The 13,943-nt window shown below is 39.2% G+C and overlaps 1 protein-coding gene across 1 annotated transcript in view; it reads right to left on the reverse strand.

The window, feature by feature from the left end:
• Positions 1-1,192: 1,192 nt before the first annotated feature.
• Positions 1,193-13,943, reverse strand: part of NSD2 (nuclear receptor binding SET domain protein 2) — a gene marked incomplete at its 5' end in the record, with an annotated part of 60,428 nt that continues 47,677 nt past the window's right edge. Inside the window, 13 exons of the mRNA XM_081999763.1 lie at positions 1,193-1,769; positions 2,666-2,870; positions 4,483-4,589; positions 4,976-5,117; positions 6,924-7,040; positions 7,136-7,405; positions 7,606-7,709; positions 8,162-8,367; positions 9,104-9,260; positions 10,267-10,446; positions 11,121-11,321; positions 12,354-12,477; positions 13,541-13,672. Coding sequence (XP_081855889.1) covers positions 1,501-1,769; positions 2,666-2,870; positions 4,483-4,589; positions 4,976-5,117; positions 6,924-7,040; positions 7,136-7,405; positions 7,606-7,709; positions 8,162-8,367; positions 9,104-9,260; positions 10,267-10,446; positions 11,121-11,321; positions 12,354-12,477; positions 13,541-13,672 — 2,214 coding nt within the window. The 3' untranslated portion in view covers positions 1,193-1,500. The remainder of the gene's footprint in view (positions 1,770-2,665; positions 2,871-4,482; positions 4,590-4,975; positions 5,118-6,923; positions 7,041-7,135; positions 7,406-7,605; positions 7,710-8,161; positions 8,368-9,103; positions 9,261-10,266; positions 10,447-11,120; positions 11,322-12,353; positions 12,478-13,540; positions 13,673-13,943) is intronic.

Genomic DNA, 13,943 nt, shown 5'->3' on the forward strand with positions numbered 1-13,943 from the left:
TTCCTAAATGGACATGAAGGAGCACATTGTGTTTACATAGGCTAGATAACAATGGCACAAGTCAAAACTTACTTGTAACACTGCTTAATCACACACCAATGACATGCACTGGGAAGAAAACAGGTAAAGACATTCTTCTTTACCGTTTTTTCCTAGTTCTAATATTATTTCCACCAATACTAAATCTTGTATATTTACCTCACTGCAAGTGTGAGAACCTAACGGGAGCAAAGAATTCAAAACAGCTTTGCTGACACAACACAGTGGCGATAAGATAGTCGAGAGCAGAGCTCCTAAAAAAGTAAAGAGTAATTTCAGTCTGCCAAGTCAAGTAGCCAGTTTTATACAAACTTCATCAAAAGGAACAGAGTCAGGCTAAATTTCACATTAAAATTGTTCCTTACGTGCTTCTTCAAAAATGTATTTCACTTTTAATTAGTTGTTTTGAATTTAGTTTTTGCACTTTAGTCGTTTCACCTTCTGTTTCATTCATGGGGTCTTTTTTGTTCCTTGTTGGGCATCTTTTGCATTATCACAATGTTGTAATGCTTGGGCTCCAAGCATTGCAAAGAAATGTTTGCCTCTGCGTTTTACTTCACATTAATGAAAAAAAAAAAAAAAAAAATCAAGTAATTTTTTCAAATAATAGGTTTTGTAAGATTTATTTTTATTAAGACACAAAAATCCTAGAGTATTGGGCCTAGATTGCAAGACAATATCCCTTTAAATCCAGACTTGTACAGCTCTGCAAGATCAAGTCACTTCTATTTCGCTGGAATGAAATACAGGAAAAAACAGTATAGAAAAAAATCTCTTACAACGTAAGATTTCCCCTTTCTGGTACAGGGTGTGCTTTTCCCACCACGCACTATATTTCTTGGTGGAAGGATATTTAAAAACATGTTTGTTTAAGAATCATTGGAGAGCTATTTTAAAGAGCACAAATTGTTATGTGTGTGGTTATAGCGAGATACGCACCTGGATCATGAATGGCATTCAAGCACTTGCTCAAAAACACACAAAGCAAGCAAATCTCATTGGGACCACAGACCAAGCCACTTCTTACTTAAAAGGACTTGAGAGCTAATAACTTCTTTCAAGGATATACTATTTTAAACATCTGTTGGTTGACAAATACTATCTCAAAAACCTATGCTTACGCCTACCTGGTTTGATTTTAACCTACCTCCAATCTGAAAGTATTTTGGAGGGAACCTTTTACATTCGTAACAATTCAAGTGTAACTGTAATGCTGAGTAATAAGTTTGGTTTGTCCTGAAATTTTCTGAACTATGCAGTTCGTTATCAGTGCAGAAGCAGCAGAAGACTGCTGTGGTTGGCTCAGTGGATTTATAAAAACAAAACAAAACAAAAAATCACCCCCCCCACACCCCCCCACCCCGTAACCTTTACAGAATATATGTAAAATTGTGTCCTTCCCTGGTCATATTCACAACTTATCTACAAGACAGTGTTGGCAGTAGAAACTGCAGTCCATGACTATTTGCATTCAGCTCTCATCCATCTGTTCCTCTGCTTTCTCTTAGGCTTCAACTTGTTCAGTTTTTTGCGGGGTTTCTCAGTCTTCTGAGGTTCAACAGAATCCACCCCAAGAACGTGTTCAGAGCAGCATAAGTGTCCATTCAACATAGAATTTAGTACTGTCCCATCTTGGTGTTCCTTGCAGAAAGAATTTGGGCAGAAGTGGCAGAAAGAAACGGAAGGTTTGCCACAAACATCACAGTGGTGCCAAGGACACTCCCACTTTCCTGGGATCAAAAACAAAAGCACATTAGTGGGGGGTAGAACGTGTCATCGTCTTTTAAAGGAAGTTTTGTGTTTTAGCAGCTGAAAAACGCATGAGTTTCCTGACCAAGCAAGACGAGACAGCAACTATCGTGGGTAATCTCAAAAATCAAAATGCTACATCAGCTCCACTGACAGCAGTAAGTAGCAGACTTGACATCCTCTCGTTTAAATACAGCAGTCAACTCTAGCTAGAAGAAATTATTCAGGCTTTATTAAATAGCATTTTACAGAACTTGCAGGCTGGTAGAGTATCCAAACATCCAGTCAACTGCTGCTTGCCGTTACAACGCCCACCCGTTCATTGCAAGTTGTGCTCAGGGATGGCTGGTGTGCTACACCTACAGGCGTTCTGCTCCAGCGTATCTTACCAGTCATTGTGTTACTTGCTTGTGGGATAACAGGCTTTGCCTGCTTCACTTCTTCATATCCCACCTGACATGGCTGACTGTGAAATCAGGTAACTCCTGTGGTATCTGGAACTGCAGCCTGATGTCTGCTGCCCTTAACGTTTTCCTACTTGCCTTATTCCAGATGGTGCTGCTATTCTTTTGGCTTGAACTCAGCTGGCTCCATGCATTTCTTAGATATAATCTACTGTCCTGTGACAGGGCCACAGTGATGATTGAGTGATGTAGTCAATTATCTACATTTGTAAAACAAAAGGCTCATTTTGCCGGAGAGGCAGAAGGAAGCCATTATTTTGTCTCCATACTCAAGAGCTCCTACGTGACGCACGAACCAAGTTCTCACCATAAGAAAACAGTGTTTTCAAGATGACACTCTTGACAAGGTTTCAGTGCAGCAAACGAGGTACCTGCACAAGTTAGTTATTTATGTAAGAGGCAAACCAACTCACCGAAAGGTCGTTTCACCAAACCAAGACAGGAAAGATGATAAGCTTTAGTACAAGATTTCCTGTCGCACAATACCAGCTGGCCTCCATCACCACAACGGAAACAATCGTCTTCAGATTCTTTCTTCCCTTCATTTTTTGTTCTGCGTCTCCGTGTTCTCTTTTTGGTCTTTTTGCCTTTTTCTTCTGAGGCATTAGTGGTAGAATTCTAAAAGAGTAAGACGCAAATCTATGAATGCCAGTTTTGCAAAGGAAAAATATTACACAATCTGGCAAAACTGTTGGCATGCCTGGCAGACCATCCACACAGGCAAAAATTTGACTTGGTACAGGCTTGCCCAGAGCCTCACGGTGCCTATCTGTGTTGATAAAAAACCCCCATACTGACCCTTGTGAAAAGTCAACTTGAAATCAGATCTTGTCCCTACAATCCTTTCCTATTGGAAAGCTCCTCCACTTTCCTATGACTGAAAAAAGGTCTTCCAATTTCCAGTCAAATCTACTTGCACTTGATTTACCTCCATTTTGTTCTTGCGCCACCAATCACTTAACTTCAATATCCATTTTTTCTCTTTCAGTTGTGTATACTCATGCTGGAATTATTAAAAACAGCCTCCACTTCCTTTCTTTGAGGAACGAACAGTAGAATTTCAGGAACTGTAACTGTGCCCATAACGCTAGAAAGAACATACCAAGCTTTATCCCTATTTTAATAAGACATTCTGCTGCTTGCACTTCAACTCTCCTTCACCAAATCATATTAAAAAAATCATTCTGGATGATTTTTCAACATCCTACCATCATTCCCTCCCCCTCACCCCAGTAATCATTACCTACTTTCTTTAAAATTAGCCCATTCTATCTACCAATGCAGACGGCCCTGAAAAATTGAACTGTAACATTTCATTTCTTCATGGCTGTCTGCATAAATTGATCATAAGCTTATGTGCAACCCCACTTAAGCCTCTCCCTTAACAAAAAACAGCTATGTGAATTCTGGAGATTTTAAGTCCACCCTCTGAAGTGCCTGACACTGAGCAGTGTGAAGGACTACATGAAGGTGCAGCCTTTCTATATCCACAGCTGAGATTTTTTTCTCTTGGGAATGTGCCCAATGCCTGCCCTCGCACTCCTATGCCAGTCCTTCAGGAAGCTCCATCAACTTTTGCTGGATTACAGGTTTTAAATTGACCTGGGATGAATCATACAGGCCATTTCTTGATGTAGTTTGGTATTTTTTCCCCTCACTCTAAACCCACATTTTTTATTCTTCAGTTGAAGTGAAAATATTTTAAAAATAATCAGATTTTAAAGTTTAGATGGGGTAAATATAAACTGCAATGTTAGAATAATCTCACTGACTAGACTTAGGCTCATTCTTAGTCAGTTCCTAGCTCCTACAACCCTTCACCTCCCCACACTTCAAACAGGACTAGGAAGGTTATTCCTAATATACTTTTGATTCCAGAAGCTAGCACCAGTAGCTAGCAATATTTCTTATTCAGGACCCAGAGTAATTAACTTCTCATAGGAGAAAATGGGAGAAAATATTTTAGGGTGTTCCCAAAAGCAGTATCGCCTGCTGTACTATTACAGCATAAAAACGTATCCTTTAGCACCAAGGTTATGTTTGGCAAAAGAATGCTTCCATCTTCCCAGCCAGAGAAACAGTAAGCTTTTTCCTCAGAGGGCAGTTAGCATCTGTTCAAGCAGCATTAACCCTTATCATAACGTAAAACTTGTCCACCAACGCATACCCCAAAAGAAAAAACAAGGCTAGTAGGCAAGACACAGTCAAAATCTCTTGATGTATTACTTGCCTTTGGTCTGTCCCCAAGAAATCCACTGCAGTTTGGGGCACCACATTTGCAGACTGTTTTTTCATTGCCCAGACAGTCAAGGTTGTAATTAAAAGTCAGCTCTGTCCCTGAGTGAGATAAGACATACCCTTTCATTATGAAGGACAAGGTAATGAAGTCTATCAAAATTATTAAAAACAAATACAGATTTCATTACATGTCTTCCTTCTGGTTTTGTACTTGATTGCTGATCTATTATCATAACAATAGATATAAATATAGATATACGTGTGTGCATGTGCATACACAAACAAGAACATACATATTTTTAAACATCCTTTTTGCCCCACTCTTTAAGTCTATTATCATCGCTTGAAAAAAAGATACAGACATTTTCTTTGACATCTCTAAAAAATATTCACACTGATTCAGTTAAACCATGACTGTCCCACTCATAACTGTGCAGAAGGTTTAACTTAGGGAATTAAAACAAAACCAACATAAGCTGATATACCTGCAGGAATATCACACACAGCAAACAGGCCGACACGAGTGTCTCCATTTACTGTCCATTTTAGAGTTTCACAATTTGGTTGGCAGCTGTGATTCATGAAACGAGAATAGTTTCCTTTGGGGCCAGCATCAATAATACGGTCCTGGAGATCAAACCAGCAACAGAATGAATATTTTTTTTCTCCCCCCTCATGAAAAAAAAAAATTTCCATAAATTCTTTCAGTAGTTGTATTCGAAACAGACATGGTGTTGCTCCCCAGAAGCACACAAGCAAACCGATGGTCCATGTTGTATTGAAAACTGTAGTGTCTCATGTGGCCTGGAATGTGACACTCCCAAAGCAATACTCGTGCTCTAGCTCACATTTTCAGAACCCATCTCAGCCACGTGGCAGGATAAGTGTTCTTGTGAGCACCGTGGTGGTCATGTCAAGAACCCCCTCCCTCCAAAAAGCCTCAGAACTCAAACTCAGTCCATTTACCTTTTACTTTGCATTCACAAAGCTGTGACGCATTTACAAACACTGTGCTTTATGGTATTTACCAAGTCACTGCATGATTACTTGCAGAGATTACCAGTTTCTCACCAGCTTGCTTTCCCCAAATCAGCCTAGTTTAAACAAAAACAAGCTCTTGGTAAACTAAAAAAAATCCCATCCCTAAACACAATTGCCTTTTAATTTCTATCTCCGCCAAACATACCAGACATTAACAAAATAAAGTCTTGACTGTGTTTTTTTGCAGAGCTGCTTAAGAAAGCTTTGCCTATTTATGAAATATTATTATAGTTTCCTGCTGGCACATTTTTATAATGCGCACGTATGACTCTCATGACTACGTGCCCATACGTCCACGCACTCTTAACTGCATCTGCAGCTCAGCCTCAGAGTGGCACGGGCATTTTTGAAAGCTAGAATGACAAGGATCATTTATTAACTACAGCAAGAGCCAAATAGATGTTCCGTTCAGATATTTCACACCCTGTGTCAGTTTAGCAGAGGGGCGAGACACGTATGCGTTCAGAGAAACATGGTTTCATCATTCTTAGGTGATAACTCCCACGCAGGAACTCCTCAGTTACAGGACTAATGAAAAGAGTAGCTGTGGAAATACAGAGCAGGACAGTCTCAGGCAAAAGAAAGGTGATTAGGGCTGAAAAAAAATGCAGGACCGACAGCCCGCTCTTGTTTTTCTCCTACGCAGCTGCCTGGGGACCGAAGCAATATACTATATATAATCAACACTCCCTACTATCCAGGTTTCCCACTCTCCTCCCCTTCTCAGGAACAAAATACTCAGAAGTGTGCACAGACAACCGCAGATGTTGGATTAATTTGCTGTGTTAATTAATCTGCTGGATTAATTTATAGCAAAATCAATTTGTGGAGTGCTGGCTCGCTACTAATGCAGACAGTGCTTTCAGAAAAGAGTTTCTACAAAAACCTAGTTTTGCTATAAACGAAGAAAGGGACAGACTGTTGCAAAAAAAAATTAATGCACAATATAGGACACAGTCTCACAACTATATTCCACACTACTCTCAAGTGACATTATTTTTTTTGATGAAATTGTAGTAAAAGGATTACTAACAGTAATTCTTTCAACTGTATCATTACTATTTCCCAAAACTTCATACTTCCTTTAGGCAGATAAATATTTTTGCTGTACTTGGTTTCAAGCAACAAAACACAATTTATAGACCTTAATATATACTATTACACTATGCAGTTAGAACTAATGAGATGCATTTATATATATATAAAATATAAATTTTTTACATACATATATATAAAATGGAGCAAGGAGGCACAGAACATACAACATAGCAAATATATGAAACTGTGGAGCATCAGAGGTAGCCGAGTGCCATACCAAGGTGATCAACAGAAGGAAAATAGATCAAAATAATGTTATAATTGAGTAACGGGAAAGAATGTAAAATACTCTACCTTATCAATAGTAAGCATATAGAAGTGGGTAATGTCATTTTCATGTGCATATTTGATTCTTGCCATACATTCCTCTTCATCAATCAGCTCACCAACATACTCATTCACAAACTCTCCCTGAAAGATACCAGGTATCACTAGTAAAGTATATACCAGACCCACAAACAGCATCACAAGTCACCAATTCTTTGCTAGGCAAGAATGATTCATACCTTTTTAATGTCCCTCTTAGCGACCAGACCCCACCCTTTCCCATCGGTTTTGATGATCTTTGTCTCAGGGTATTGACGTTTTGTAAAGCACTGGTTTTGGCACCGTTCTCCCGCTGGACAGACTTGTGGGTGGCATTCGTACATCAGCATCCGATTTAGGCACTCAGAATCAAAGCCACAAGGGTTTTCATCCGTGGGTTTGCAGTTGCACTTGGGAATCTCAGAAATGTCAGCAGTATATATCTGCACTTTACCACAAGGTTTATTCACCTGAATAATACATTAAAATAGTTCAAGCATCACTTTAAAACATTTGAATTTATTGTACCAGTTATTACAGTGGTTACTAATTTGGTTTTGCAACACTAGATGTTCCGACGGAAGCAAAATGTCATCATCTCATGACTCTAAAAGCACAATTACCCAGCACATCATTACAACCTCTGCAGTGTAATTTCCTCAAACTTTACCTTAATATGCTTGTATGGTGGAGGCTTACGTTCACTTTCTTGGGTTTCTTTGGCTTCTCGCTGTAGCTTTATTTCTCGAAATCGAGCTTCAGCTTCTTGCAAAGCTAAAAAAGATTGTTGTATCAACAGAAATGCTAGAAAGAGGATTACTCCTCCCAAGTTGACTTGCTCATTCCCATGTGCGTTAAACAAAGAAGCACCTTCTACTTCCTAGCCCCATCATTCAACTTGCTTGCGAACAATGCTTCTGGAGCGTTAATGCTCTTACCAGATGTATCAATTCTATTCTTTCTGTCTCCCAGTTACACTCATCATTTCCCTTCCCGAAAGTAAAAATCATCAGAAATAATTCTAATTAGATGCTAGTCTTTTACAAGCCATGAAAATAATGCTTTCATTCAATGTTAGTAATAGCGACTTGCTGTCCAGGACACCCAGAAAATTTTTTTAATTCAACATTGTAAAACAAATGTACAACAACGGTCCCGAGGCTATGTGTGAAGAAAATAAAGCACACATGTCACAAGATTATTTTTGTTTGCTTTTTGTTATGTACCATTTTTGAAGACTTTTCCAATTCCTTTGATCCCCTGGTATCTACTCCCTCTGTCTCCCTCCATGTAAGGGAACACCCGGGCTTGGTGCGTCCAATAGTAATCCTTAGAACCAAAGAAAAACACAGGAAATTCTCCGATTTCATGCTTCATTTTCTGGATATTTGGGGGAACGTTTTTCGGATGGCAAACTTCTGCAGGCCACCATCTAGCACAGAAGTACAAATAAAAAAATACAGCCAGATTAGTCAAGCTCTTTCTGCAAGAGACAGTTTAACATAATCACCCTAAAGAGCAGGAACCGATTATTTTTTCCAAGATCTAAGTGGATTTAAAACCCTTTCTTCCGCCCCACTCACTAGGTAACGAGAGAAGACGTGACTAGAAGCCCAACACTCAAGTCTGTGGGACTTTTGCCCGCCTGCAAGATAAGCACCCACATAAAGCCGCTTGCCTCTGGTTAGCAAAAACATCACCTTTAACAAGGCTTGCAATCACTGTAATTGTCAAAGATTAAGAGACAGCTGATAATAGCTATTAATGTTTCCTAGGATAAACCCCACCCACCTCTATCTCACTCAAATCTCAACACTGACAACCTGGGTGACTTGTCTCCCACCCTGCAAGGCAGCAATTTAGCCAATTGCAAGTTATACCAGCTTAATTATTTGAGGAGATCTCTGAAACAAAAGGGGTTGAAGGCTCATACACTGGAAGCAGATGTCAGAAGACTACAAGGAGTCCCGTATGTGTAATGCCTTGGCCGAGGGCAACGCTGAAGCTACAAGTCTTTGAACTTGAAGCTCGCAAGGAGATGGGGTCCCTAGTTCACAGCAGAATGAGAAGTCTGTGTGCAGCAAGGCTTGCCTACAGAAGCAACCAATTGCATGATCCTTAATTAAACATGCCAGTATTGTAAAACAAAATAAATGCATTCAGCAGACCTGTAATTTCCCAGTTTAACCCAAATAATATCCTGGAAATGGAGCTTCTTCCCCGCCCTGCAGTCATTGCAGTACCAGCTCCCATCTGGCATTTCAATGTTTAAGCAGTCTGGGTGAAACGCTGCAGGACACGACTCGCAGCACAACAAGCTTCCTCCTTCAGAGAGGGGGGAAAAAACAGGTTGAAAAACATCAAGACAAAAATAAAAGTTTTGCGTTCCAACCAGGTTCAAAGCAGCGTGATACATGTGTGGTAGGTTCAGTCAGAAAATAAATGGTTAAAACATGCTGGCCCGCAACAAATACGTATCGTTCAGTTGCGTCCAAAACCCAAAGGTGCTTACTAATTTGAATGCCTGGCAGACTCTGATTAGTAATACATACAAAATAACAAGCAAGCTGGTGATAAAAGAAGCCAGAATAATGCACCGCAAAGTATAATTACTCTGTTTTACTTTAATGACTACAATATATTTAACGTAGTTTAATATATGTTAATATTTCACTGTATGCAACAGATTTCTCTTATGTTTTTTCTCCTGGGGGGAGAAGGAATGAGGTTTTTAGTTTGTTCCATGAATTATCAAGTGGCAAGTTAGCTGCAACTTAAAAGCTGCTATGCTGCATGTTAATTTGTTAACAAGCCAGGTCACTGCTACAGTTTAATCAGCACTATGCATTTTGTGGTTTTCAAGAAGAAATAAATCTACTGTACAACATAAAACAAACCACCCTTAATTAGTGGCACTCCCAGCAACAAGTAATACCGATTCAATTTACTATCTGCTGCTAAACTAAACGCAACTCTTAAAATATTTATGTTTTAATATTACGTATTAGCAATAAAGAAACATAAAATCCTTCAGTACCTTGAGCGCAAGGGGAAGAGAGAGAAACACTTCTCATTACCTGTCTCTGGTAAAGAATTACATCAGGCTTCTGGACGCTGGACAAAGTCCAAGTTAAAACACTGTAATAAATTCTAGCTGCAAAAAAAGGATACTCTAAAACCTGAAGCAGCACAAGCCAACCTGAAGTTATTTCAATACCTGATATGCCACATTTCTCATAATTATCTAGAGACAGATTAGTAAATTCAAATTTAAATTCATGAATAAAATGTTTTGATGCTCCATTTATGAAGGAGTTTTACATCAGTTTACCTTTTGAACACACAAAGCACCAGCTCACATTGACATGCGCATGATGACTTTTGCCTTTCATGGCAGTGAAATGATTCGTACAAACAATGCTGTTGGAAGCGATGACTGCACATCCCGCAGCGATGCAAACGTCTCCGGCGTGGTATGCGACAGGACAGCGAACACAGCGCATCATCTTTCCTAGCAAAGCAGAATATCGCCGTGTTATTTTTGAACAAACCTGGGTTTTTTTATTTGAGCTAAAAAACAGTAGTACTGCCTGGGTTAGCCCGTATACGCAAAAAAATTACGGTTTCAAAGTCTGCGTATTTGCCATTTAGCAACAATACTGACTTAACAAAGGTTTTTAAAGAACCCTACACTGAGTTTAAAGCACTATAATATTTAAATGTGAAGGCTTTAACTATGCACACCGGGGTAGACAAGCTTTCCTCAGTCATGCAATTTTGTCTACGGGTGTTGCCCAAAGCTGCGGATATGCGCAGAATCCAACGTCTCCACTTTCAGCGAGCCTGGCTGCAGCATTTGCACATGCACAGCTCTTGCCCTCACTCTGCTCAGCCTGTTGCTCCTCATCATAACGCATTCTAGATTTCACTCTTGAGGAGAAAACATGGTTAGCTATAGATAATTGAAAGCTACTTTAAAAAAAGAACACAAACAAGGTAAATACTAATGTTGACTAAAAATTATTATTAAAAAAAAAAAAAAATTCTGAATCAATCTATAGTCCATGCATGCCTGAACAACTGCAGCTAGCAGTAGCTAACAGCTATTTAATGGACAGATTCCTTACCTTAACATACCATAAATAGACTTAATTCATCAGTCATAAAAACGTAAAATGAAACTACCTTTTGAAATTCGTGGATGTGAGGGGTTACTAACATGACAACTTAGGCAGCTGTGGAGAGGACATCGAAACCCCCTGTTCTCAAACACAGTAAGATGAAATTTTTTCACACAAGCTTCATGGTAGAATTTTCCACAGTGGGATACGACACAGCGTTTCACATCTGCCTTTCTCTCTTTACAGACAAAACAGGTATGCACACCTAGTGGCAAAAGTAATAAAAATAACGTAACTAATTTTTCATCCAAACACGTGAATTTAAAATGCTTCTGTTGTGAGTTTTTGTTATGCACAGGGGAGTTGTTTTTGTGGTTTTATTTTTCTTTCAAACAAACTCAAATAAAATTCTATTATTTGATGCAGCAACCGATTTACCTTAACTCTTTAGTTAAATACTAATCTGCTCAGATACAGATAAAATAAAATTACAATGCAAACCCGTTGCAGTTAAGTGTACACAACAACACCCAAAGCCTCACTGATCGGCTTTTACGTTCTTATTTATAAGCCTCAGTACGCCAGGACAGCTGGTGATTTTTTTAATTTTTTTTTTTTTTTTTTAAGCCATGAAATAGGCTGATGGGCTCTCTGTGATCCTGTGAAATTTGAAGCAGGTCCACAGGCTGAAGACATGCATCATCTAATCTCTCTGGACCGCTTGGAGCAGGTTTATTTTGAAGCAGCCTTGCTCCCACAAGGTGTACCACGTGTACTGAACTGCGCTTGTGAGCAAGAACGCACATTTTTTATGTAAAGTTTTAAGATGAAAAACTTCCAAGCAATTATTATAGGATTAAGAGCAAATGAAATTAATAGCAATAGGTAGTCTTTTAATAGGAAAAGCAAAAGATTGGTATAGACAAACAAAGGACTGAAAAAGGACTTAAAATATTTCAGTTGCTGCTTTTTTTCTTCGGATTTCTTAAATCTTTGTGACAGACTTTAAATCCAATCTGTAATTGTAGTCAGAGAGCAAATATTCTGCAATTATTAAGGCAATGGAATTCAGATGAAATCAGCCACGCTGCAAGAGAGTTCTCACCGAAAACAGAGCGAGCTTTCTAAAACATGGCACACTTAATGGTACTATATGACCTCCCACCCTGCCAGGCACCAAAGGATAAATATGGTTTCTCCAAAGATACATACTCTGTCCAGGAGGATTTCCTAGAACAACGTATGGGAAAACTACAACTTTTTTTTTTTTTTAATTAATAGAAAGGGACAAACTTGCCTGATGTACATTCACTACAAATGAATTTTCCTGCTGGTCTTCCAGAGAGCCCAAGGCAGCTTACATGAAAAGCTCGATAGCAAAGTCCTTCACACAGCAGGAGATCACCTGTTTTTTCACACAGCTTTTACAACACAAAGGCATTGAATGTTAAAGAAAAGTTCATATGTGGCAAAAACTGTTTTCTTTATTCCTTTTCATATATTGCTCCTCAAAATCTCTTTTCCCATTGTTGAAATCAAATTTATCAAGTGAAAGTTAATTTTACAAGCATCATCACATGCCCTGGCTTCCAGTCGAAACAGATAAGAGTCATTAAACTGCTAGAAATACCACTCAGAACCACGGTTCATGAGTAAATACATTCCGATAGAAAAAAGGAAAAGAAAAAAAAAAAGCTCTAAGAAATTTTCCCCGAGCACACTGACGCGTCTGAGTAGGGTTAAAAAGCATCCTTATTTTCCTTTTCCGTGGCAGAAGGAAATTAATCTAGGTGGCACGATGATACTTCTGTCTGAGCGGTTAGCAATGACACATGCATAACTAAAAATGAACCGAACAATAACGCTGGCAGAATTTAAGCGATTGGCCAACGTTTAAAGATAGATATAACCTCACCATCGCTATGTACAAGAAATGGAAATAAAAGCGCTTGCCCAGTCTCGTGGAAACAAATTTGATCTGCCCATTTGTCTTGTGTTATCATTTCATAATCTAAGAACTCTTTTACAATTCAGTCTGAGAAAGCTTTTTGCTTTCCATTAGCATGCCACGCGCACGCTGCTGCCAGCGCATCACTGCGATCGCCGCTGCACGCAGCAGCACAAAGCCTGCTGGGCTTTACTTCCTCCTCTTCGCTAACAGATAAGCAAGCAGCTCTTCGCAGTCATTTACCTAGTTACTTGGCAACACTCATGCACTTATTCCGAGGTGCAAATTATGCCTATCTTATAGATCTGGAAACTAAGGCAGAAAGGCTGAGACACTTATTGGAGGTCAAGAAAACAACAAAAAAATTAGGAATGAAGAATTCCATTCACTGGCATGGCACCCTCACCACTCACAGACATCTCAGGCACACATGATAAACCTGTTTCTGGGCTAATATTGTCATTTTCATATTTAAAAAGACCTTTTCTAGGAAACGTCAGAAAACATGGCTCACTGCCCCAGCTAACATCTCTCACCTGACACACATATTCTTTTTTTGTTCCTGCTCCTCGCTCAGATTTTTTGGATGATATAGACACTTCAGTCTGAGTTTCATCAGCACTTTCATAGGGAGATTCTGACCGCTCATCTCCTTGGCCATCGGAGATCTGAAGATTAAACATACGTGTTAGAGAAAGCAGTCATGCACGGTCAATTTTGTACAGAATATCAACTGAAGGAAGCAAACAGGCTGCAGTTCAGACTAGCAGATTCAGGCACACTCTTTTGGGTTTGTTTCCCCCACCTTTAAAAAAAAGCTTGCTTAAAACCAGAGTATGCATTTGTGGAAGTCTCATCAAAAGGACTGTGTAACAATCATCCTCACCAACTCAACAGCAGCCAAAATAAAACACCAAAACTTTGTAACATGGCATTTTA

Source organism: Phaethon aethereus (assembly GCF_964289735.1).
Source record: "Phaethon aethereus genome assembly, chromosome: 4".
Taxonomy (NCBI): Eukaryota; Metazoa; Chordata; class Aves; order Phaethontiformes; family Phaethontidae; genus Phaethon; species Phaethon aethereus.